The sequence below is a fragment of the Ranitomeya imitator genome, chromosome 7 (genome assembly GCF_032444005.1).
Source record: "Ranitomeya imitator isolate aRanImi1 chromosome 7, aRanImi1.pri, whole genome shotgun sequence".
Taxonomy (NCBI): Eukaryota; Metazoa; Chordata; class Amphibia; order Anura; family Dendrobatidae; genus Ranitomeya; species Ranitomeya imitator.
Window position 1 is genome coordinate 205372175 of NC_091288.1, and position 26148 is coordinate 205398322.

At 46.9% G+C, this 26148-nt stretch overlaps 2 protein-coding genes across 3 annotated transcripts in view; both read left to right on the plus strand.

Annotated features, from left to right (window-relative positions):
- LOC138645312 (tripartite motif-containing protein 3-like) overlaps nucleotides 1-10536 on the plus strand; it is a 39692-nt gene extending 29156 nt beyond the window's left edge. Inside the window, exons 1-2 of one of the 2 annotated variants that reach the window (XM_069734518.1) lie at nucleotides 6258-6455; nucleotides 8473-10536. In XM_069734518.1, coding sequence (XP_069590619.1) covers nucleotides 8477-9529 — 1053 coding nt within the window. In that variant the 5' untranslated portion in view covers nucleotides 6258-6455; nucleotides 8473-8476 and the 3' untranslated portion in view covers nucleotides 9530-10536. Of the gene's footprint in view, nucleotides 1-6257; nucleotides 6456-8472 lie in introns of those variants that run through there. The other variant, XM_069734517.1, reaches the window with a different exon arrangement.
- A 2495-nt stretch (nucleotides 10537-13031) lies between these two features.
- PIGQ (phosphatidylinositol glycan anchor biosynthesis class Q) lies at nucleotides 13032-26076 on the plus strand. The gene is made up of 11 exons (XM_069734519.1): nucleotides 13032-13194; nucleotides 15206-15842; nucleotides 16814-16945; nucleotides 17058-17178; nucleotides 17278-17404; nucleotides 17647-17800; nucleotides 18008-18119; nucleotides 19694-19774; nucleotides 22291-22405; nucleotides 22485-22546; nucleotides 23367-26076. The coding sequence occupies exons 2-11, from the start codon at nucleotides 15208-15210 to the stop codon at nucleotides 23517-23519; spliced, it is 1692 nt and encodes a 563-aa protein (XP_069590620.1). The 5' UTR covers nucleotides 13032-13194; nucleotides 15206-15207; the 3' UTR covers nucleotides 23520-26076.
- The last annotated feature ends 72 nt before the right edge of the window (nucleotides 26077-26148 follow it).

The window sequence follows — 26148 nt, forward strand, 5'->3', positions numbered from 1 at the left end:
TCTGGCTACTGTGTTCAAGTGTAAAAAAAACCCCACTTACACACATGTAGACATACAGTACATACAACATACAGTATATACTCACCAATCTCCTAGTCCCCGAAGCCCTCGATCACCTGTAAAAAAAATAATAATCCTCCTTCTATATTCTCCTTACAGCCGCTCACTTTCGGTCTTCCGGGAAAGTAGACGGTTGTAGCCGCCATCTCTCTCTGAGCAGTGTCTGTTACAGCTCCCTGTATCGCGTCAATGTCTGGAAGAAAGCGGCTACAGAGAATATATAACTTCATTTTCTCCCAGTAGCTGCTCTACCAGTAAAACAATTTTGTAATGCTTCTAAGGTAGAAAACAAAAAGGTGGACCCTCTGGACCACAGCATCGAACCCCCACAGGCGAGCTGGCCAGATGGACCGCCCCTATACAGGGAGAGTTAGGGGCAGACCCGTGAGGGACTATCACCACGGAAGCTGGGTGACCAGGACAGAAAAGGAAGGAACACTAGGCTGACAAGAACGGTAGAGACAAGGGACTGGCAAGGACAAAGCAGGAACACAGGAGTGGGGACACGAAGACTAGCAGGAGTACCGCAAAGACACAGGAACTGGTGGAACACTGCAGAGACATGGAGACTGGCAGGAACACCGCAGAGACACAGAGACTGGCAGGAATACCGCAGAGACACAGGAACCGGCCGGGTACCGCAGAGACTAAGAGACTGGCAGGAACACTGCAAAGACACAGGAAGAAACCCAGAGGCAGAGAGCACAGGAATGCACAGACACAGGCAGCCAAGAGCACTTGAAAATACAAATGACCATAGGTACAGGAGAGAGGAAGAGGCAGGTATATGTAGCAGCGCTGCGCATTACCTCCGGGTGAGAGCCCTCCAGTATGATAGAGAGGACAGGACAGGAAGCGCAGGAGGGAGACTAGAAGTGCGCACGCGCAGAACTGAACCTGGCGGGCGTGCGCACCCGACGAGCCGCAGAGGCCGGGAGCGAGCGCTGGAGGAGAGACGCTGCAGCAGAGGAGCCGCGTCGGGATGCCGGGGACACGTAAGTATGACAGGGTGCCGCAGGCGAGAGCGGCAGCGGCGTGACAAATTTAACATGATTTCAATACTATTTACCTGCAAATTACCACTATATATTTACAAAGGCAGATATGGCCTGTAACGAGAACTGATGGGTTATAGGGAAATATCTTTCTTCTCTCTCCGCATAGAAAACAGATAAACACATGGTCGAATGTTCATGTCTACGGAGGATTCGGGAGAGACAGTGGACAGCAGACTCAAGTATTATTGCATGTTATTGCATACCTCAGTGTTTGCTGTGGAAGTTATGTCTATTGTTCAGCGACTACCTCAAGTCGATCACTAGCACCCCAACTTCCATATTGTGCCACTCCTGTCACGGGAAAGGGTCAGAAGTCATTGCTATTAAGTGGTGTTCATCTCATACAGTACAGACCAAAAGTTTGGACACATCTTCTCATTTAAAAAGGTTTCTGTATTTTCATGACTATGAAAATTGTACATTCACACTGAAGGCATCAAAACTATGAATTAACACATGTGGAATTATATACTTAAAGGGAACCTGTCACCCCATTTTTTCAAGATGAAATAAAAATAGCGCTAAATAGGGGCAGAGCTGTGCTTTAAATTAGTGTATTTTGGAGCCTTTATTCCCCACCTATGCTGCCGAAATACCTTTGTAAAGTCGCCGTTTTGGGCTGTCACTCACGCTCGTCTGGTCATATGGGCGTGGTGACAGCGCTGTTTCTCCCCCAGATCTCCGTTGGTGGCGTAGTGGTGTGCGCATGCCCAACAGGCGAATCCAGTGCGCAGGTGAAGGAAAAGAGTGCGATCTGCGCTATTCCGCGGTTTATCGGTGGGCCCGGCCATCTTTGTGAGGCCGCGCGTGCGCAGATGGTACTTCTCGGCTTCCCGAGGCTTCAGGAAAATGGCCGCAGGATGCCGCGCGTGCGCAGATGGAGATCGCGGCGGCCATTTTCCTGAAGCCGAGATGCGAACTGGCATTCCCCATCTAAAAAAATGTCATCTATGTACCTGCGATAAAAAATGATGTTTTCATTGTATTTGTTAGTGGTTATAAATTTTTGCTCAAAAATGCCTATAAAAATATTTGCAAAAGCCGGTGTTACTTTTATGCCCATCACGGTCCCGATGTATTGGAGATAAATGTCACCATTGTATGAAAAATAATTGCTTTCCAAGATTAATTTTAGACTGTTGATGAGAAGGTTCCTTTATAAGTTGGGGATTTCATTGGCTTCTTTGCTTGTTGCTTCTACACATTGGAAATCTATATTGTGCTGGATATTACTGTAGAGAGCAGTGACGTCCATGGTGCATGGGATGCAGCAATACCCACAAACTGTTAGTACACTGGCCACAATAGCTATGGACATAAGAACTGCTTCCACCTTCCAAACCATGACTCTATCCAAGAGGTGAGTGGTGTTATGCAGCTGCAGTACAGTACAGCGCAACCTCCACCAGGGGGAGCTTGGTAGGGAAGCCAGACTGCACACACAGAGCAACTGAACAGACGCCACCTAGTGGCGAAAGCGAGGTCAGGAAAGCCGAGTCAGATTACAAGACAGCACAATAGTACAAACGGAGTTAGACAGAATGAATAGTCAGGACATAGCAAGAGATAAGTAAACCAGGACGGGCAAAATACGGTACAATAGCGACAAACTGAAACAGAGTCAAAGAGCCAAGCCGAGATCATAACCAGGGAGTCAAGCAGATATACAAACAAACAAAGAGACACTGGGAAAGGGCAGGCAGGGCGAGATAACAGACACAGGACAAGTCAGGGTTCACAGTAGGACAAACCAAGGGCCTCCAGAGTCAGGTTCACACGCCAAAGACAGAGCCATAGCTGACACCACCCTCAGGATACCTGGGAGCTAAATAGCAAACCCGAGCCCAGAATTAGGCAGATCAAAGTTAACCCTTGACATGATCCACCCAGAGAAAGAGCAGACAGGACTAAACTCCAGAATGGATCATGACAAGTGGGTTGTTGAAGCCAGAATTCTTAGCCAATTCTTCAGAAAGTGGCGTTAATCCCTTTGTTTTGATTATGCTTCCATCTGATGAAGTGGTATTGAGAATAAAAGTACAACAAAATCCACCAACCATTTTAGAGACCTCTCCCCTTTCTATGAGCAACATATCTAAAGCCATCCTATTCTGTCAAGCCTTCAGAGAGTTGGGTCCAAATTGTTCAGCTCTCACTTTAATAGCATCTCGGTGTAACTAACAAATCTCTGCTAGTTATTGTAGATTTAGTTGAAATTATAGACTCCCACCCAGCTGTTGATTACGGGCTTTATACTCATTCGGCACCCCCCATTCACTCCAATGTCATCCCATCCAAATAGATGCCAGAGTCAAAGGATCCTTTCAGAGACGCCCTTCCTATGCGGGAACATATTGGGCTTTCTACAACCATTTCCCTGTAGACAGCAGATGCAAGGGAATTATTAGCTGGATTATGGCTCACTCCATAGCCAATCGGGCTCTTATCTTGCCATCACCACATAGCCACCATATGTCCGCTCTCACGGTAGTCTGGTTTACCCCAAAAGTTGTGTAGTTTTCATGTTGGGAGATGTCAATTCTTTCTGTGCAGTAGTCCTCTTGAAGTTTTCCATAGTCGATTCCCATTCCTGGAAGCACAAAACAAGTATAATTACCCGGGTAGGCGGCCAAATGGGATGAAACGTCTGATCTTTTGATGGGTGGAAAGAGCAAAGATAAGGTTGCATTTACCCTGTAGGTTGTACAATGTGCTGTAGACCTACACTATCAGCAGAGTTACTAATAGGGAATGGCACTGACCCTAGTTGAGGTCTGGGATCAGCTATAAAGTCATATTTATTTCGGCTTTTGGCTGTTTATCTTATCCATTCTAACTATCCATTCTTTTCATCATACCCAGGTTCTAGGGCCTTCCAAGTTGGAGGGGTCAGAAAATCGAAATCCTCTGTACCCACCTCTGGGCGAAGGATCCACAGTTCCCAATACATATAGGACATAGATAAGGATGGCTACCAACTTTATCCTAAATCCAACTCTTTTGCCCGGGATTGGGAATCTTTACCAGGTTTGAGACAAGGCTTCCCTTGTGAAATGCCCCCTTTGTAAGGACTTTTAGCTTTGAATTCTATCTTGTCCCTTCCTGTTCTCATTTTACAAGCTTGCAGTGGGGCGTGGATCCAAGAGGTCCTTTTAGTTATTTTAACTGCAGTGGGGGTGGATAGTAGGACTTGGTCTGGACCTTCCCACCGGTGTCGATGCCAATTTTTCCTTTTTATGACCTTTATCAGGATCCAATCTCCTGGTTTCACAGTGGTGTATTTGGCCAATGATTCTCCCGGAATGACATTTAGAACAGAAACTTCTTTGGTAGTTAGCATTTTAACCATGCGATCAGCTAGAGTAAAATCAGCTTCTACATCTGACCTCAAACACCTTTAACTGAGGAATTACAACTTCTGGCATACAACATTTCAAAATGGTCAGTCATGGCGTCGTCGCTGTTGCATGCATATTAAGGCTAATCAGTGGTAGGCTATAAATCCAATTTTTCCCCATTTCATCCATTGTCTTTTTTTTAGGTAAGTATTCCATTGTGTCCCTCTACTAACCATGCAGATTGAGGGTGGTAAGCACAATATTTTTTTTTATTATTCAATTTTGAAGTTTTGTGCTACCATAAATATTACATTATTTACAAGGTGTGATCCATTATCACTATATATTCTCTTTGGCTATTCCGAACTTAGGGATAGTCTCTTATCAGTGCTTTGTCTACCTTGATGGCATCTAGAATAGCCGTAGGGAACACCTCTATCCATTCAGTGAAGGCATCAATGATCACCACCAGACGGTATTTTTTCCCTTCACACTTGTTTAGTTCAATGAAATCCAAGCAAATGTGTTGGCATGAATACTGCGGGTGTGTAAACTGGTCTCTATTCAGTCTCCGGTTTCCATGGGCATCATGTTTGGCACATGTATGACGGGTTAAGGAAACTTTTTTTTAAAATAGTTAGTAAATCCATCTGCTATAAACACCCTGGATATTACTTCAACCATCCCCCTGTTGAGACGTGACTTGTTCCATGGCTCAATATAACTTCATATCTGAAAGATTGCGGGGCAGAATGTATTTGGGGGCTCTTATAACTGGCACATTGTTATGGGGGCTTCTGTGGCTGGCACATTGTTATGGGGGCTTCTGTGGCTGGCACATTGTTATGGGGGTTCTATAACTGGTTCTTTGTTATAAAGACATTGGCATTTCTTACACTTAAAAATGGTATACAAAAAAAGTGTACAGCACCACAGCATATGTTACCACTAGTGATGAGCGAGTATACTTGTTGCTTGGGTTTTGCCGAGCAAGCTCAGGTGGTCTCCGAGTATTTGTGAGTGCTCGGAGATTTCGTTTTTGATGACGCAGCTGCATGATTTGCGACTGCTAGACAGCGTGAATACATGTGGGGGTTGCCTGGTTGTTATAAAATCCCCACATGTGTTCAGGCTGTCTAGCAGCTGCATATCTTGCAGCTGCGTCGTCAAAAACGAAATCTCCTAGCACGCCAAAGTACTCGGAGACCACCCGAGCAACGAGTATATTCGCTCATCACTCATAGCCACCCAACAGGTTGTTGATTGAGGACGAACATGACAATTTCAGTGGAAGGATCAACTATGTATCAGGCAACTCTATAGACCCCTCATAGCAGATATTGGGGGAATATCTGTCTTCACTTCCTAAAACAAGATCTTCCAGGGACCAGATTGAGATGAGAATCTCAGCAAGGAATAACTCCGCTATGAGTGGAAAATGCCGCCATCGTACCATACACCACACATAATACGACAATAAGGGTTGGCAGACTGGTGAATACTACCGCCTGTATCTATAACTGAGCGGCCATGTGATACTATGGTAAAGAGGTTTGTCCAAGCCAAGGAGAACTATTGGAAGAGGTGCAACGTGCCTATGTTAACACATCTGAACAAGAAGTGTTGTCATGGAGCGAGAGACACAGAAGCTGTTCTCAGCGGAGGCCATTGATCGCTCAGCACAAGAAAACAATACGTAAAGCAGTGTATGGGATCTCTACAATGAAACGGTAAATCAATACTGAAAAGTTCAAGGGACGTTCAGTATTATATCCTCATATCAGAGAGCGACTGAAGGAATGCTAATAAACCACGGAGCTAATGTCCACCATGTTTGTTCAGTGCCGTGGTAATAGCCGTTACACAATCTTGGTCTCTAACAACATTATATCCAGGGACTTCAGTATATCAGATTAGATTGGAGGAGTCCGATTTATCACTCGCCTTTATATTGCATAGAAGGACTCGGGCGGACGTGGAGCTGAATTATCCACCACTTGTAAGTACTGAAGTGGAATCATTTTATATCTTTACTTACAGAAGGATATTAGTTACCAGGAAATACGGGTTTAAAGGGAATCTCTCAATACGCCATAGTTTGGAGTCCGGAAGCTGTCACACCAACTGATTACTAATAGTTACCGACGGCAAGGTTTAGTAACGGGGACTGGACCATCGCGCACGATCGCTGGGGTCTAAGCAGTTTTCCTTGAGTTCACCAGAGGAAATTACTCTGAAGACCCAACCTCCATAATGTATGATCAGATTCAATTGCATTGTAAAGTTAGGACATATGGAGAATATGGCCCCCCAATATTAAATTCAGAATTTATAGGTCAGTCCCATTGTACATTAGGCCTCTTTCACACTTCAGTCTTTTGGCGTCAGTCACTACCGACATAGTGACGGATTGACGGATCCGTCACAATTGTTGCGAAAACGGTTCTAACGGATCCGTTTTTTTGACGGATCCGTTACTTGGGGGTTGTCTGGGAGAAGTATCTACTTTTTGGAGCATGCGCAATTGAAAAAACGGATTGGGGCGACGGATCCGCCGAAAAAACAGTTGCGGCGGATCCGTCGCCCATAGGCGCCCATTCTATGGAATGGCGGACGCGACGGATCCGTCGCGATCCGCCATTTCGGCGTTGACAAAAAACGTTCCAATGTCCGTCTATTTTCAGAAAACGTCCGCCAAATGTCGACGGATCCGTCGCATGGCGGATGGAACGGACGACCATCCGTCACAATCCGTCACTAATGCAAGTCTATGGGAAAATAACGGATCCGTCAAAAAAAATGACGGATCCGTTATTTGAGGAAAATGGCGGTTTTAGACTGACGCCAAATAACTGAAGTGTGAAAGAGGCCTTAGTGTATAATATGCGGCCTCCGCCATGTTGTCTGACTTTACTAAAGTGTAACAGAACGGCTGATGGTGCAGAGGTCACTAATACAAGCGTGGTCCTATAATAGGTGCCACCGGGGTAACAAGGCTCGTGTGGAGTGACAGATCACACTTCTCTGTCTGGCATCTGATGGACGAGTTTGGTGAATGCCATTTTCCGCCTGACTACATTGTGCTCACCATACAGTTTGGTGCCGAAGGGACAATGCTATGAGCTTGTATTTCAAGGCTCAGCCTCGACCCCTTAGATACAGTGATGGTAAATCTTAATATTCCAGCATAGAAGACATTTTGATCAGTTGTAGCCTTCAACTTTGTGGGAACAGTTTGGTGAAGACCCTTTTCTGTTCCCAATGACTATGCCCAATGCACAAGATCCATAAAGACTTGGTTGGGGTAGTTTGATGAGAAGAACATGACCCAGAGCCCAGACTTCAACCCTATCCAACACCTAGACCAGAGTTTGTGAGCCCTACCTCTCCCCAACATCAGTATCTGACCTCACAAATGCTCTTCTGGATGAAGGAGCAAAAATTCCCACAGAAACCTCCAAAATCTTGTAGAAATCCTTCCCAGAATAGTGGGAGCCATTATATCTGCAGAGGGTCGACTCCATAATAAAGTCTACGGATGTAGAATGGAAGGTCAGAAAAGCTCCTGGAGGTGTAATGTGGAAGAAGTACATACTCCTGTCCATATAGTATATAATTAATAAGGTCAAATAAGGTATTTGGGAATAATTCCTAAAGAAGTGGACTATTTAGCTGAGTGATTGTCTTCTACTGAATTTTTTTGTTCTTATGATGGGCCCATTAATGTTAAAGCCTAGGCTATATAAGGCATCTCCAGGTTTCTAGCAGGCCAATGCAACCCTGAGTCTGAGGGTCTGGAGACCGACTGACGATAGTAAAATTAACAATAAATATGCCATTAGTGACTTTAGACATTATTTTTTTTTTGAGAATTATGGCAGTGCATTGATAATCGAGGAAGAGCCTTACACAAGAAGTAGCGATCAGTGGGAACATTACATATTGATGAATATAACTTGTGACTAGCCTTGGCCTGGAAGTCATTGATCTGTAAGAGAATTCTATATCTTTTTCAGAATAATGGACAGCTCTCTAGAATTCTCACGTCAAAAGGAAGACCTTGTCCGCACAGTAAGGAGTCTTCAAGTAGCTTCACAGAACACTCTACAAAAAACCGTCCCTCTTCTTACTTCTCAGCCTGGACTTGGTCTCTTGAAGCCTTCACATGTACAGCAACTCTCCAAAAAGACCACCCAAGTATGCCGAGACCTCGAAGATGTCGGCAACCTGCTCTTGTTCCGCCAGGATGAACTCACTCAAAAAATATCGGCGCCCAAAAATGGGGGTGCATCCTCTCTTCACTGGTGTTCAGATGGCACAATCTATGTATGTGGAGATAACGGTCCTTATATCCATTTACTGAATAGTCACGGGAAATCCACCCAGACCTTCCATTGCTGTGATGATACTCTGTTTCTGCCAGATGGAATTACCGTGACTCGTTTCAATGCGGTAGCAGTCACAGACATAGCTGAGGGTACAGTCCGAATTTACAGTCCAAATTCACATCCACCTTGGATTAAAATAGGTGGTAACTTCAAATCTCCAAAGGGTATAGCTGTGGACTCGTCTGGACGAATGCTAGTTGCAGAATACACTTCTGGGGAAGTGCAAGTTTTCCATGTTGACCGAACCTATCGCATCCATGGAGTAAAAAAAGTGTCAGGACTCCAAGGGCCTCAGTACATTTGCTCGATGCCAGAGGGTGGCTTTGCAGTTAGTGAAGAGTGCGGAGATGTCAAGTTATTTACGTCAAACTTTAAATTTTCTGGTTCCCTTTCAAAAACGTACCATCATGAGTTTGGAAACCCTACAGGAATATGCTCCGATTCCGAAGGAAACATTTTAGTAGCAGATGCCCAGAATAGAAACATCACCCTCTTTCCACCCAGTGGGTCACCCATTTGCATCGTTTCACAGGGTTTGTCCAAACCAACAGGGATAACATGTACCCCTTTTGGGCTCTTGTATGTTGCTGACTCTGGTGATAATTGTATAAAAGTTTATAAGTATCGTGCAAAACCATTCTATGCTCCTACCAGCCCTCGTAGATCAGGAGAAGCCCCGTCATAGATGCCACCGTGTTCACTACGCCACCAATATCAAAAGGGTTCTTTTATCAGTGACCAAACATTATTTTGGGGGCTACATATCGATGTGTCGTGTGACGGAAGTCCCCCAGACAAGGTGTGGGATCAAAAACATTTGTACAATTTGCTGTTGTGTGATTATATCAGAACAGTCCAATCACGGACAAGTCAACTCGCATTGAAGCCTATGGCAAGTGAGATGCAAACAGCAACAAACGATCCAACACATTTGGAAACATTTGCATCTCTGTGTCCGAGATCACACTGTGACACTACGATCTCAATGTCGCACAGCACATGTCGCTGTGTAGCCCTAGGAAAGGTGTCAGTAGGATTTACCCTCCCAAGCCGTCTACATGGGCATGTTGGTCATAGGAAGCTGAATAAACTGATAACCTGAGATCTGCGATCTGATATCTTATGACTGAGAAATCCACATTTTTCTTCATATGTAAATGAGCTGCAAAAATCTATTGGCAGGACATAGATCTCCTGACTAATCTGTCTCCAGAGCTTATTTTAAATGAAAGGGTAAGAATTACCAGTGTGAGACATGTAGATCAGGACAGCGGACTGTCTGTCGTTACATGTCTGACACTAGTTTATTTAAAGTAATCTCTGGAGGCAGATTCTCAGGGAGATCTATGTTCGGCCCATAGATCTTAACAGCTCATTTACATATTAAGAAAAACTTGCATTTCTCTGGAATAAGACATCAGATCGCAGATATGAAGGTATCAATTTTTTCAGCTTCCTATGACCTACATGCCCATATAGACGGCTTTGAGGGGTGATCCTACGGACAGGTTCCCTTTAAATAGTTGGATAACCATACTGAGCCATTGTATACTGCATATACAAAACTATATATAATGTATTGCTTGATTTTATACATATTTACATTTCCATTTACTGTTTTCCAGCCTCAGTTATCATATATAATTTGTATTTTACTGATTTGTGTATTTTTACAACTAATTGGGTGCAGCAATAAATATGTTTTTTTTTATCTCCATATCTTTTGTGTCTACGATAAACCGGCGGGAATAAGTTATATATACAAGTGACAGGCATAAACACTTGTGGCAATTTTAAGGGAAAAAAGGGGAATTTATATACACACCCCAACACTGGACACTAAAATCATGCCAACCGGATTACCCCCATGTACTGATCCTGGAACCCAGTCAGGGAGTTGGACAAATGATGTTCAAGGAGAGAAGGATCCGGGAGTTGGAATTTCAGCACCCGATCCTTTTGCTTTGGGAGGTAAGATGCTGATAGAGGTGTTTTCCGCCACATTTTCCTCTCTCCCAGGTAAAAAATAAATACATGAACGCTCTGCTGAGCCGAGTGTTCATATATATGGGGGATTCGGGAGAGCGAGCACAATCATCCGGCCAAAAGTAACCTCGTATATGGCCAACTTCAGAGTTCCCCATGAACACAGACGTCAAGACTTTCCCCTTATATAGTGTATACTTGCCAACTCTTCCAAAATGTCTATAAAAAGTGGAGACGTCTTCGGAGAGTTGGCAAACCTCCACCCTCCCTAAATCCAGTACAAGGTGGAAGGCTTCAAGTGCTACTGCCAAGATGCTCCGTCATGATGGAGCCCCGCAAATCCAAACAGACATTCACAGGCTGCGAAACGGGGCCTGAAAAAGGGATTTGGTGAGAGACCCAGATAGGCATCACCGGCAAGTATTGATACAGTGCCCCCCAGGGCCGGACTGGCCGTTGGGCAATTCTGGTAAATGCCAGAAGGGCCTGTCTAGTCGTGGGCCGCATTGTCTGCTATGTTGTTAACAGAATCTGTGTTGTCAAGACACCCATACTGTTAAGAGGTGCGACAAAGCACAAAGTGCCAGCTGGCCATAGGGAACATTAGAAATATTGGTCTTGTAGTAGATCTTGCTTCCTCCACCCAGGGTAATCTTACTAATATATCTCATCTGGTGGTTGGAGATGGGGACCGCATGGGCCTGTGTGATTTCAGATGCCGGGGCTGAATTTCAGCCCCAGTCCGTACCTGGTGCCCCCTGAGTAAATGGTACCTTCCTGCTAGTGTGCCCCTTTAAATTTTACCTGAGTGCTTTTGCAACCCGTGGAGCGGGATTGTGTGGGACTTGTCCTTTTCTCTGCCAGGAGGTGTAAATGCAGTAATATTTGTTATTATATGGTAGTGTGACAATTTTCTACCACCAGCAGCTCTGGGCGGTGACTCAGTGGCCCGGGTAGGAGGGCGGTGACTCAGTAGCCCGGGAAGGAGGGCGGTTTTCTTGTTATCAGTAGTAGCCCAGGACTGTTATGCCATTACATTCCGCGTGCTTTCTGTGAGTATATAATGTATACTGTACTTGTATTACAAGCGTCCATTTATAACATTGTGTCAGTGAATTGTTAGAAGCTGCAAGATCGGAGTTCAGCGTTGTGTAGAGGAGTTCAGTGGTATTAGATGACTCCACCTTGCGGTATTAAATTACTATAAAGGGTCATTATACTGTTAGGCCTGTAATAAGGTTACTTACTGCTCTGTTATGGCTTTAGCTCCATACTACTATCAGCCTCGTTCTTTGTATCACTCTACTGCGCCATCATACGGCCTCGCTGCATTCAGTATATACATTATTACTTACTGCAAGCTACTAATGCGATTATATCCGATATTTCAGGCAGTGTTGGAATATCTTCCGTAGGCGTACACCCCCTTGAGATCATAGATGGGATCGTGGCAACGGGGCAGGGCACACATAGAACTGAATATGGTGATTTCTGGTGCTAGAAGACCCACGGCACGCGCCAATGGTGCCGGCAATGCTCCAGGGATGTTGGCAGACTCCTACGATAACTGTGGCACAATGGGGCCCGGGCACAGAGTTAGGACAGACCCAAGTGAATGTGATCATTGTTTTTTCCAGCACCTATATCCCTTCCCATCATCGAGCGCACTGGTACGTCCAATATCAGAGCGCCGACAGTACAATAAAATAAAAACAATAAATACATACAATACATACAATTATGTACACCCCTCCTTACATGTAAAGCGACATGGAATAAATGGCGCTATAACAATAAATAATAATAATACAAGAAAATAAAACAAAGGTTTTTAACAATATAGAAAAAAAAATCGCCCCCATCTTTAATAAATTATAAACATATTTAGTATTTGCTTTTTTTTTAACACAATTTAACCGCAGTTGGAATATTTTTCCTGGAAAAAATAGGATCTGATAGAAAATTGGACTTGTGGTGCCAGGAGACCAGGAGAAATGGGCAGGAGTGATGGTAGACTCCTAAAATAGGGTAGTAATAATGAGGTGCACATGCCCCAGATTAGGATCTCTGTTATCACAGCCCCTCATTATAGTAATTATCTATGGAGCATAATCTACACATAAGGAAGCCACATCCGAGCTGCTCTGAACTAGGAACTATATATCGCGGTCACTTGTTCCTCCCGATCTCATTACACGAGTGCACAGCGTCGCTTAGTAACGGAAGTCGGGAAAGCCGGAAGTGAGTTTAAATGACAGGTTATGGAGAAAATGACCTCCCGATGAGGGTAATTAACCCCTACGGCGGGATTACAGTCATGAGACGGATGTAAGAGCTGCTTATACCGGACAGACTCCCGGGCAGGTGAGCCGTTCATTAACGATGATGTTTACGGTCTATTAGAGCGCAATGGAGAAAACAACTACAACTCCCAGCATGCCGTGCAGTATCAGTGTAATATTACATGCTGGGATTTGTAGTTCGACCACTGCTTGGGAGACACTTCTGATCAGGGCAGGGTTGTCTGTCATGGTCTTCAGGTATGGGGGCTCCGCTGGCATCTCACCAGCATAAGGCGGCGCTGCGGACCCCCAAATGTGGCGGTAGAAGCCTTTTATTAATGTAATTGTTTCAGGGTCACCCTGAGAGGGCCCTGCTTAAAAGCAAAGTCATTTACTTTGATGGAGGAGCTGCCCTGGGACCGAGGCAACCAGGGAGGGGAAGGACTTCCATCCTGGGACCGAGGCGACCGGGGAGGGGAAGGACTTCCATCCTGGGACCGGGGAGGGGAAGGACTTCCATCCTGGGACCGGGGAGGGGAAGGACTTCCATCCTGGGACCGGGGAGGGGAAGGACTTCCACCCTGGGACCGAGGAGGGGAAGGACTTCCATCCTGGGACTGAGGCAACCGGGGAGGGGAAGGACTTCCATCCTGGGACCGGGGAGGGGAAGGACTTCCATCCTGGGACCGGGGAGGGGAAGGACTTCCATCCTGGGACCGGGGAGGGGAAGGACTTCCACCCTGGGACCGGGGAGGGGAAGGACTTCCATCCTGGGACCGAGGCGACCGGGGAGGGGAAGGACTTCCACCCTGGGACCGAGGAGGGGAAGGACTCCCACCCTGGGACCGGGGAGGGGAAGGACTCCCACCCTGGGACCGGGGAGGGGAAGGACTCCCACCCTGGGACCGGGGAGGGGAAGGACTCCCACCCTGGGACTGAGGCAACCGGGGAGGGGAAGGACTTCCATCCTGGGACCGGGGAGGGGAAGGACTCCCACCCTGGGACCGGGGAGGGGAAGGACTCCCACCCTGGGACCGGGGAGGGGAAGGACTCCCACCCTGGGACCGGGGAGGGGAAGGACTCCCACCCTGGGACCGGGGAGGGGAAGGACTTCCACCCTGGGACCGGGGAGGGGAAGGACTTCCACCCTGGGACCGGGGAGGGGAAGGACTCCCATCCTGGGACCGGGGAGGGGAAGGACTCCCACCCTGGGACCGGGGAGGGGAAGGACTCCCATCCTGGGACCGGGGAGGGGAAGGACTTCCACCCTGGGACCGGGGAGGGGAAGGACTCCCATCCTGGGACCGGGGAGGGGAAGGACTTCCACCCTGGGACCGGGGAGGGGAAGGACTCCCATCCTGGGACCGGGGAGGGGAAGGACTCCCATCCTGGGACCGGGGAGGGGAAGGACTCCCATCCTGGGACCGGGGAGGGGAAGGACTTCCACCCTGGGACCGGGGAGGGGAAGGACTCCCATCCTGGGACCGGGGAGGGGAAGGACTCCCATCCTGGGACCGGGGAGGGGAAGGACTCCCATCCTGGGACCAAGGCGATCGGGAAGGGGAAGGGCTTCTGCCCCGGGACCGAGGATGGGAACAGCTTCTGCCCTGGGTCTGAGGTGACCGGGGAGGGGAAGGGCTTCCACCCTGGGACCGAGGAGGGGAAGTTGGGAACAGCTTTCGCCCTGGGTCTGAGGTGACCGGGGAGGGGAGGGGCTTCCACCCTGGGACTGAGGCAACTGGGAAGGGGAAGGGCTTCTGCTCTGGGACCGAGGAGGGGAACAGCTTCTGCCCTGGGACTGAGGGGAAGGGCTTCTGACCCCGGGACCAAGGCGCTCGGGGAAGGGAAGGGCTTCCGCCCCGGGACCATGGCACATAGAGAGGGGAAGGGGGCCTCTCTGGCAGTGTGGTGCTCAGGGCTTCATTGGAGTGGTGGGCGGAACGAAGGACAACGGTTGGACCCCTCCGATCTAACCACTGGATAGGAGATAATTGCTTTTGGCCAGAATAGCCTTTTGTAGGAAATCCTGGAAGGCGACGGCCCCATTGTCTGTTGTGGAAGGCACAGTATAACCCTCTTTTGTCTACTTGCAGTCATGGCTATAAAAATCTTCTTTCCGACCTCGTGCTCAGCAGCGGAGAATGGACTCCTGATCGGACGCTGGCTGGAAGAGCACAGGTCCGCCGTCATCCTCGCCACACTGCAGTTTCCATTCATTCCCGCCAATGTGAAGGAATACCTGGGTCAGCTGGAGCAAGTGACGGGCATGAGCCTCTCTGTCCTGGGCACCTGGAGCCATAGTAAAGCAGAGGCAGATGAGAAGATGGAAAACTTCCTGGGGGAGCTGAGCCGCATCTTCAGACACAGCCCCTGGCTTCGGATGGCGAGGGAGTCCACCAGCAAGTTCTGGGATTGTCGGATTGAGAGACTGGAGGACGGCGCCTCGGAGGACGTAGTGTTAGTCTACTATGATCAGATGAAGGTCATGTTATCCGAGCTGCACTCTGCATCTGAACACTCAGAGATCGCTGCCATGTTTAATACAGTGGCCAAGAACCAGCTCCTCTTTGCCAATGATAAGTACGATGAGGGGCCGGTGAAGTTAACGCATTGGCAATCTGAGGGCATGGAGGCCAGTATTATTGTGGAGCTGATGAAGCAGGCGTCTGTGCCGGTGTGCGCTGTTCTTTCATTTTTCGTGGCTGTGATCACCGCCATTTGTAGCCTCAGGTAATAATTTTGAGCAATCCGATGAAAGTACCATTGTTTCACTACAGCTCAGTCATAGACTGTGGTCGCTTCAGTCTTGTGCAAAAGGCTCATTGTTGTGTAGTTCACTTGTAGCCCAGTCTGCATCTGGACTAAGCCTGCTACTCAGCTAAGAGCAAAAGCAGGGGATTATTATACGGTTTGTCTCTGTATCCAGGACCCAGGATGTGGCTCTTTAATTTAGAAGCGGATTATTGAATCACAGAGAAATCGTGCCACCACTAGAGGGCGCATATAGCATACTGTGCTTATAGTATATAGAACTACAGTGTGCTAACAGCATCCTCTAATGGGTTATTCCCCCAAAATACTGCAGCCCTCTCCTAAGTAGAGCTGGAGTACCATGCGCTGCCTTCACTCCTTTCATTGTCTATGGGAATGCCGAGTACAGTGCTTGGCTATTTCTGGTAGTCCCACAGACGATGAAAGGAGCAGAGGCTGCACAATTTCACCTCCGCTCCACTCAGAATCTCTGCTAAGTGTCCAGCCGCTGGGACCCACAATCAGCCAGTTTTCTTTTAACCTATGGACAGGAGATAACTTGATTTTTTTGGGGGAATAACCCTGTATTATGTGCGCAGGGGGTTGTCAACTCTCCACTTATTAGAAAAACAAATGCCAGTCTGATCAGAATAATTATTCTCGTATGTGGAGACATCAGCCGTGTGAAACTACCTAAAGCGTACAAGATGGGAATACCCCTTTAACACCCCTTATTTTATGTGTTGGGCTATCAAAATATTTTTTTATTTTTTTTTATATGTACAATGTTTTTGTTTTTTTTCTTACCTTAGCTAAAGGAGAAGCAGGTAGCAGCCATCCGTCCTGCTCCAAAAGCAATTGCAGTAGCTTTAGAGGAGCCATTAAATGGTTAAAATGCACCCACAGTCCTGTAGGGTGGCCTACATATATGAAACCTCTCCTTATTGCAGGGTCCTGAGTGGGAAGCCCCTCTCTTTCCTGTGGAACAAACTTTCTACTTGTGAACAACTGGGGAAACGCCTGGAGAACCTCCATGTTATCAGCAGACCGGAGAAAGCCCCGGACCACCCGGCGTTCATGAGGTATCCACCACACAGAAGTAATAAGCATGTTCTCCTTTGACCCCCATCTCTCCTTACCGGGCTCTGCTACAGGTATTTCTCTGCTGACAGTTTCCTTTTTTTTGTTTTCCAGAAAGGCCAGTATTGTCCTGTCGCTGCTTATAGACGTCGTACTCGGGGTCGTCCTCATGTCCTGGCTCTATCAGGGGAACCGCTTAGGTCAGCTGGCCAACGCTCTCATGCCGGTGGCAGACGTAAGTCCCCGTCAAGTCTTCGTGAAGTCCTTGAGGAGGGTCTCGCCCCTGTGTAATAATCTGTTATGTCTGTATTTTTTTGCCCTGTACCCACAATAGCGCGTGGCTTTGGAATTGCAAGGCCTCCTGCAGTGGCTGATGGGCGCTCCGGCCGGGCTGAAAATGAACCGGGCGTTGGATGAAGTCTTGGGGCGATTCTTCATGTATCACATCCACCTGTGGATCAGTAAGTGACATTCCCAGCTCTGATGTTACACGGCAGCTGTCTCACTTTTTTTTTTATTTATAGGTTTTGAGTGCATGTTTTCTATAATATTGGGCCTTTTTTTTTTTTTTTTTATAAAACCACCGTGTAACTGGGTAGTCAGATTACACTAATCCAGTTTACCCGTGTGTTAATGGCACAGAGCCAGCATGTAATTCATTGCTTCCTCACTCCCATACCTGACCCTAGTTCACTGCTTGCAGGTTACATCCGCCTGATGTCTCCATTCATTGAGGTTATCCTGTGGTACATCGGACTGTCAGCCTGTCTCGGGCTGTCCGTGGCGCTGTCCATTCTGTCCGATATCATTGCACTCCTCACCTTCCACATATACTGCTTTTATGTATATGGGGCCAGGTAAGCAAAAACCACCCACAAGACATCACTGACATTAATAAGGAGGATATGTTGCCCTCCTGACGTTCTTTTCAGCCATCATGGTCGCTCGCTGCCAGCCATCTTGAATCATATTCATTTCCATAGTTTTTGCACCAAGGCATGTCATTTTAAAGCGCCGTGAGACATTTCTAAAAGTCCTTTGTCTGCTCTGTCCTCCTCTGTCAGATTATACTGCCTAAAGATGCACGGCCTGTCTTCTCTATGGCGTCTGTTTCGGGGCAAAAAGTGGAACGTACTGCGACAGAGGGTGGACTCCTGCTCGTACGACCTGGATCAGGTACTCGTTCTGCGCATGCACTACTGCTGATCTGCCAGCAGAGGGCAGGGTAGCAATGCATGTGTATAAGCTCCAATGGTGGCAGCTCAGAGCCACACGTAGGTACAAGACTCGTACAGCGTTGGAGGGTTATAGCTTATATTATTTTTGTAGTAAAAAACTTATGTTTGACATCTCATATCAAAGCAATGGATTTGTGAACTCGGGACGTTTGATTGCCCTAAGCAAAGAGCATAGAGAACTCGGATCGTAGTGCATAGACCGTGCTCTTCTCTGGTTGGTAATATATATCAAGTACTAGCATCCCCACTGATTCTCAGATTTTCCTGCACAATGACTGACCTCATCTGTGCAGGGAACTGCAGCCGCTCTGTTCACTTGAATGGAGCCACGGTGCAGAGAGTAGCCGGGATATACCCCTGTATAAATGAAGAACTACGCTGTGGCCCCTTCATTCAGGGGTGGTCCCAGAGGCTGGACTCCCGTTAATCATAAAGTGATGGTATATCCTAGAGATATGAGATGGAAATATCCCTTTATTATTACATATAATATATAGCACTCAGACCATCCTCATGGAGTCGGTTTCTAACCATTTGTGCAGACACATGCTCATTTGTGGCCTGCTGGAGGTCATTTTGCAGGGCTCTGGCAGTGCTCCTCCTGTTCCTCCTTGCACAAAGGCTGAGGTAGCGGTCCTGCTGCTGGGTTGTTGCCCTCCTACGGCCCCCTCCACGTCTCCTAATGTACTGGCCTGTCTCCTGGTAGCGCCTCCAGCCTCTGGACACTACGCTGACAGACACAGCAAACCTTCTTGCCACAGCTCGCATTGATGTGCCATCCTGGATGAGCTGCACTACCTGAGCCACTTGTGTGGGTTGTAGAGTCCGCCTCATGCTACCACGAGTGTGAAAGCACAACCAACATTCAAAAGTGACCAAAACATCAGCCAGAAAGCATTGGTACTGAGATGTGGTCTGTGGTCCCCACCTGCAGAACCACTCCTTTATTGAGGGGGTCTGGATAATTGCCAATAATTTCCATCTGTTGTCTATTCCATTTACACAACAGCATGTGAAATTGATTGTCAAACAGTGTTGTTCCTAAGTGGACAGTTTGATTTCACAGAAGTTTGATTTGCTTGGAGTTATATTCTGTTGTTTAAGGCTTCTTTCACACTTTCGTCGGTACGGGGCCGTCGCAATGCGTCGGCCCGACGCACGTTGTGAAAATTGTGCACAATGTGGGCAGCGGATGCAGTTTTTCAACACATCCGCTGCCCAGTTTATGTCCCGGGGAGGAGGGGGCGGAGTTACATTGAATGTATTTTGGTGACGATGGTCCACCAAAACACAACGGATACAGTGCACGACGGACGTGATGTGTTGCCATCCGTCGGCAATACAAGTCTATGGGCAAAAAACGCATCCTGCGAGCACATTTGCAGGATCCGCTTTTTGTCCAAAACGACGGATTGCGACGGATGCCACACGACGCAAGTGTGAAAGTAGCCTTCGTGTCCCTTTATTTTTTTGAGTAGTGTATTGTTTATACATATATTTTTTTTCCTGTAGTTGTTTCTCGGGACCCTGCTGTTCACAATCCTGCTCTTCTTACTGCCCACCACAGCTCTTTATTACCTCGTCTTTACCTTGGTACGTACTGATCACTGGCCAGTCAGTAACTACAGGTATTGTCTCCAAATTCTCTTTAATGACAGGGTGTTCAGAGTGAATATCTAAGGTCAAGCCTTAAATCGTGATGCGACTCTGCTGCAAAATCCACATGTGTCAAGTCTGGAGTTTGCCGCAAATTTCACCCTATGCGAGTACAGCGCTCGTCTAACTCCAGCAGCCTCATAGGCCATAGGGGATGAATGGAATCATAGGGGTCCCAGTTGTCGGACTCCCAGTAATCCTTAAAGGGAACCTGTCACCCCCCCCACCCCCTCCCCAGGCGTTTGTAACTAAAAGAGCCTCCTTGTGCAGCACTAATGCTGCATTCTGACAGGGTGGCTCTTTTAGTTCGGGTCCCTGGCACTGCTGAAAGAATCGTTTTTGAAATTTGTCCCTCATACCGTGAAATCGTCACGAGGCAGGTCTTTCCCCCCTAATCCAGACGCCTCACATCCATCAATCATGGCCTTTGCGCGCCGGGTGCCGCCTCCTCTTCATTAGCGTCCCCGGCGCATGTGCTGTAAGTTCAAAGGGCAGCACAACTGCGCATGCCTGAAAAAAAAAAAAAAAAAACTGCGCAGGCGCCGGGGACGCTAATGAAGGAGGCGGCGGCTGGTGCGCAGAGGCCATGAGTGACGGCTGTGAGGCGTCTGGATTAGGGGGAAAGACCTGCCCCCGTGGCGATTTCACAGTATGAGGGCCAATTTCAAAAACTATTATTTCAGCAGTGCCGGGAACAAGAACTAAAAGAGCCGCCTTGTCAGAATGCAGCATTAGTGCTGCACAAGGTGGCTCTTTTAGTTACAAACGCCCGAGGCGGGTGACAGGTTCCCTTTAAGTTAGGATAGTAGAAACTCTTAACGCCAGAGGAAGGTGACCACCTACACTTCCATTCCTTATCAGTACTGATGACATCCTCTCTACCTTTCCTGTACCTCTTTACACATGATGGGAAACCCATTAACATGATACGTCTTATTAGTGATGAGCAAACATGCTCGGATAAGGTGTTATGTGAGCATGCTCGGGTGCTAACTGAGTGACTTTGGTGTGCTCGAAAAATGTGTTCGAGTCCCCGTGGCTGCATGTCTCGTGACTGTTCGATAGCCACAACACATGCAGGGATTGCCGAACAGTTGCGGACATGTAGGCGCTGGAACACGAACATATTTTTCGAGCACACAGAAGGCACTCGGTTAGCAGCCGAGCATGATCAGATAACACCTTATCCCAGCACGTTTGCTCATCACTTTTTCTTACCCGTTCTCATGTGATACTGTCCCACCCCACAATGTATACAGAAATTCATATATCTCCTGATCAGAGGAAGCCTCCTGACATTAGAACAGATATGTAAATATTAGATTTGTAAAGCCTGATTGAACATAAGTAAATAGAGGTCTATGGAGCTGGCAGCGTCATGGGTGGCACTGAGCCCATTTACACATACTTACACAGTGATGCCATCCTCCACATTGGTGGCCAGACGGGAACTGAATATGAATTTATTAATAATAGGAAAAATGTTTTATATCATTCAGTAAACTAGGCATCAGAAATCCAAGTTAATTCCCGGGGTCGGCACGGAGGCCCCGATTTCCACAGTACATGTACAATGGAGGTGCACACCACATACATGAAGCAGGCACAGGATTATTATTATCCCCCCCCCCCCCCCCGTGAAAAATATTAGGTTAGACGTCCCATTTTAATAATAACAGAATAAAAATAAAAGTACGGTAGTATTTACCTGATTCCCCCCCCCCGCTGCACTTATTCCGATGCTTCCACTGGTCTCTGTACTACCTGGGATGATGTGCCACGATAGTAATTGGCTGCAGCGGTCACCATGCCACGTCGGCATCACTGGAGCAGATAGCGCAGAGACTGTCGGGGAACCAGGAGCAATTGGAACAGGATAACTGTAAGATGTGTATGACTTCTACCGTAACATGGAGATGGAAGGTGGAGATCACTTTTAAAGGGCTTCTGTCAGCACAAAATGACTGTTCAAACAAAGCACAGTCATTTTGTGCTGACGTATGTATGTATATGCTGGATGCTGTGGTTCAGCAAAGAGTCTGCCCTGTGACAATGATCCACACGGGGCCTCATAACCTAGACACACTGACTAAACGGGAAGTTGGAGAGCCACCGCTCATAAACCAGTATATTACCGGTGCTGGTGGTTTAGTGACTGGTGAGAAGTTATCGCATTGTGAGAAGGAAGTGACAGAGTCATAAAAGTAACTACAGTGCAAAAAAAGATAATAGGAGCGCCACTCCGTAACTGTGTAGAACTTGAGCTCCACATGCCTTCGTACAAGTGGCACGGGTTTCCTCGCCCAGCCCCCTGACTGACATTTGAGGTGGGGGGGGGGGGGGGTAGATTTGCATTCAGTGCTGTATTATACAGATCATACCTGTCCTGGTGACACATCCTCCACTCCTTTACTGCAGGATACATGATATTTCTTTCTTTGTTCTTCTATCAGTTGCGGCTCATCATAATCGTGGTGCAGGGCGTGATCCAGATGACCATAGACCTCCTGAGCACCGTCCCCTTCTATGCACTATTGCTGCGCCTCTGTCGATCATACAGATTAGCCGGTACGTTTTCAGCTCCGGTATACAATGCGCACTGTGCTGTCGGCCGACGGTACTGACGCCGCTCTCTTGCCTCTTTCAGCCGGTGTAAAATTCCAGATGTTGGAGCAAAAAAGTGGAAAACCTCTTAGATTACTGATGCAGGTAAACGTGGACAGTTTATATCCAGCACCACGCGGCCTCTGTTAGATCTTCCCCGCACTGACACACACACACAGTATGTTGGTGGCTTCATACCAATCAGATGGCGGCTGTATTAGACAGCCGGCATCTGACTGTAACTGCAGCAACCGGAGCTAGCTCAGATCGCTGCAATTTCACCATTGAAATGCCTCTATCAATCTCTGACATGACATCGACATTTTAATGACATCATTGCCATTTCGCATAGAGTGCGATTTTGAGGAACCGATGGGATCCCATGGCAGCCAGGAGCCTGTTGAACGCCCCCGTAACTGCCATGTTTATTCTCCTGTGAAACTGAGCTGTTGACTGGCCTTCATAGAGCACCTGCAATTTTGCTATACACCACAATATTTTGTTATTCCAGCATATAGTATAAGCCATGGAACAACAATCAGAGGGTTTTTGCTTTTTTTTTTTTTTTTTTTAAGACCTTGGGGAGATACAAAATATAGTAAAAAAAATATATATATTTTTGTGATGTCCAAAAAAAAACATTTGAAACGACAGAATTGCTAGTTTTCAGTCTCCGAACGTAAAAAAATAATAATAATAATAATTGCAATGAAATAAGCAATCAAAATGTCATATGTTCGTATGTTCCCTAAAAATAGTATTTTTCACCCGCTCCTGCTTTTGGCTTACAAATACTGACGTAAAATTCTGACCGTGAACATGGCCTAAGATTATGGGACCCAGGTGCATGCACTGTGGGAAAACATTTGACAGCTGTGGGTATAAATCACATTATTTCTTTTCTCTTGTTCTGTCTTTACCGTAGATCAACCCATTACCATACGGACAGGTGCTGGAGACGTACCGGCTGCCATCTAGGAGATGCTACCCCAAAGATTCCTGGGGTTCTCTATGCAAAAAACTGTTCTTTGGAGAAGTGATCTACCCCTGGAAACAGAAGAAGAATAAACAGCAATAACTGTGTAACATCAGTGCTGCTGGAAGCCGTGGCGTCCCTTAAAGCAGGGGTCCCCAACTCCAGTCCTCAAGGCCCACCAACATGTCATGTTTTCAGGATTTCCTTAGTCTTGCCCAGGTAATAATTGCATCACCTGTGCAATGCAAAGGAAATCCTGAAAACATGACCTGTTGGTGGGCCTTGAGGACTGGAGTTGGGGACCTCTGCCTTAAAGGACCTCCGTTTTCAGAAAACCTCTCTTCCCCGACTGCGATATGATTTTAAAAAACGACCTGATCTTTACTCGCCCTCCTCGGGTCCAGCACCAAGTCTCCACCGCTGCTCGCACTCACGACACATCGGCCGCGCTGCAGCCAATCAGTGAGCTCAGCGGCTCTGCTTTTGAGTAGCCTGCACAAGCCGCTCAGACTTGCTGACTGGCTGCAGCGGTGTCAACGTCAGTACTGCAGACAATAACAGACACGGAGCAGTGACTGAGATTCATCCCTGGACCAGGGGAGGGTGATTTTTTTTTTTTTTAAACCTGAACCTGAGGAATAATGTTTTTTAAATCAGAAAACCTCTCTTGCAGTGACCCAACAGAAAAATCTGCAAAGGAACGTGCCAACCCTGTTGCTAAATTTTCTTGTTTTCAGACAAAACCGCCGCAAGTTCTGGTGATCAGAATGGTAATACCTCTCTGCTTGCAAGCAGAAGAACACAACCTGCTGTTTTTCCAGAGACCGCGCCTTTCTTGTTTTATGGGCCGTATCTAGTAATGCAGCTTAGTCAGCATTACCCGATGTATAGGCCTGTACATTAAAGGGTAATAGTTCTGCAAAGGTCAGGGAGAAAGTTTCTAAAAGTTTTTTTTTTTTTTTTTTTGTCATAAAGACTTTTGCTATCCTAAATATTAGAAGATGGCAGCTATGCAGAGCCGACACGGCAGGATGGGGAACTGTATGTGTACGAGGGTGACATGTACGCCAAAGTGAAGGATTCAGAAGTGCCACAGAAGATTTCTGCTCCAGCTAAGTTTAGACACCCTCCTATTTTAAGAGATGGACATTGTAACCGGTATCTTGTAAAACTCAATTTATACATGCGAATAACCGGCAAACCAGCATTCACGAGAGCGATCCTCCCAGTCCTAAGCGATGGGACCGTTGGGACCCCCATCAGTCCTGTAAACCGGGCACGGGCAGCTTCGCTCCGTTCATTCTCTATAAGAGCGCTGTACCCGACTATCCATCTTCGGCAGTCCCATGTACAGTGAGTGGAGCGGAGGTGCGCATTCTGGATTCCCACTCCATCAAGGGACTGCAGAGGTCGGACCCTCTGCGATCAGTAGCTCAGACCTTATCCTTCCGATAGGACATAACTTCAAGGGGTTGGTGACCCCCTTCTCAATCTGTAGGTTTCCCCCTTTTAAAATAACCCATATACTCTCCGCCGGTGCTGGCGCTTTTCCAGCGGTGTTGGAGCCGTGTCTGCCGGCAATTACGTAGCAGTGTGACGTCACGCGGACCCTGCGACAAATCTCTTATATCTGCAGGAAATGAGCGCTGCATCCTCTGCATGTATGTGATACACGATCGCCGGGAGAGACCACACCGACACTGCTGGAACAGCGCTGACACCGGAGGGGAGTATAGGTGGTGTTATTTCAAAGGGGGGAAACCTACGGATTGAGAAAGGGGTTGTCCGAGTGGACAACCCCTTTAAGAACTAGGTCCAAAACTTTTTCTTTTTTTATTAAATATGATATTCAGGTTTTTTTTTTCTTTTTTTTGTAAATTTTAACATAACTTTTCAATATTCTCAAATTATGGTGAAACCCTCACAATTTTTTTTTTTTTTAATGTGGTTGTACCTGTATACGTTTCCTTGCTACAGGATAAAATAAGAAATCTGATAATAAGGTAAATCATTTCTTGACTGAGGTGGGATTCAGCGCTGGATTAAGGCTCTGTGCACATTGTCTTCGAGGCGTACGCTCCCGATATATGTCACAGTATAAGGACACATCACCCATAAGGTGCCGTTGTACAAAAAAAATCTGTGCGATGTCCGTTTCATTAGATTTATAGTGCATTTCCAGACTGACCTTTCCTAACTTCAGGGCTGAAACGGAATTTGCACCGAGCTCAGGAGCGGATTATTTTTTTTTTTCCTTTTACAAGTTCATCATTCTTTTTCTTCCTAGTCTGAGCGTTTATCACCCCACACTTCTGTGTTAGGGCTCATTCATACCTCCGTACGAGTGCGAGTCGTGTTTTTCACACTTCACTCGTACCTTCCATCTTAGAAAAATTAATAAAACTGATGAAACGCAAAGTGATTTTACTCGTACGAGAAAAGTCGCTAAAATCTGAATGAGCCAATAAACGGGATAACCCTCGTCCTCATACTACTGATTTACCCACTATCATTCCCGTATTTCTGTTTTTACGTCTTATATGATCGACCCGGATGCAGATTCCTCTTTTAATTATTGATGTCTGTGAATAGATTATTTTGTATCATTTTTAATTGTGATCATTCCAAAAGAAAATTATAGAATTTCACATTTTCTCCAGAGCGGCTGTGATTAATCTTGTCTGTGTTTCTCTCGAACTTTATAGTGAAGCCGGGTTATGATGAGGGTTTT

Bases quoted from the DNA above. Each gene is read 5' to 3' on its own strand.
- PIGQ (XM_069734519.1), top strand. From the start codon at position 15,208: ATGGCTATAAAAATCTTCTTTCCGACCTCGTGCTCAGCAGCGGAGAAT. The intron at 15,843-16,813 runs GTAATAATTTTG...TCCTTATTGCAG, and splicing joins ACCGCCATTTGTAGCCTCAG to GGTCCTGAGTGGGAAGCCCC. The intron at 17,801-18,007 runs GTAAGCAAAAAC...CTCCTCTGTCAG, and splicing joins TTTTATGTATATGGGGCCAG to ATTATACTGCCTAAAGATGC.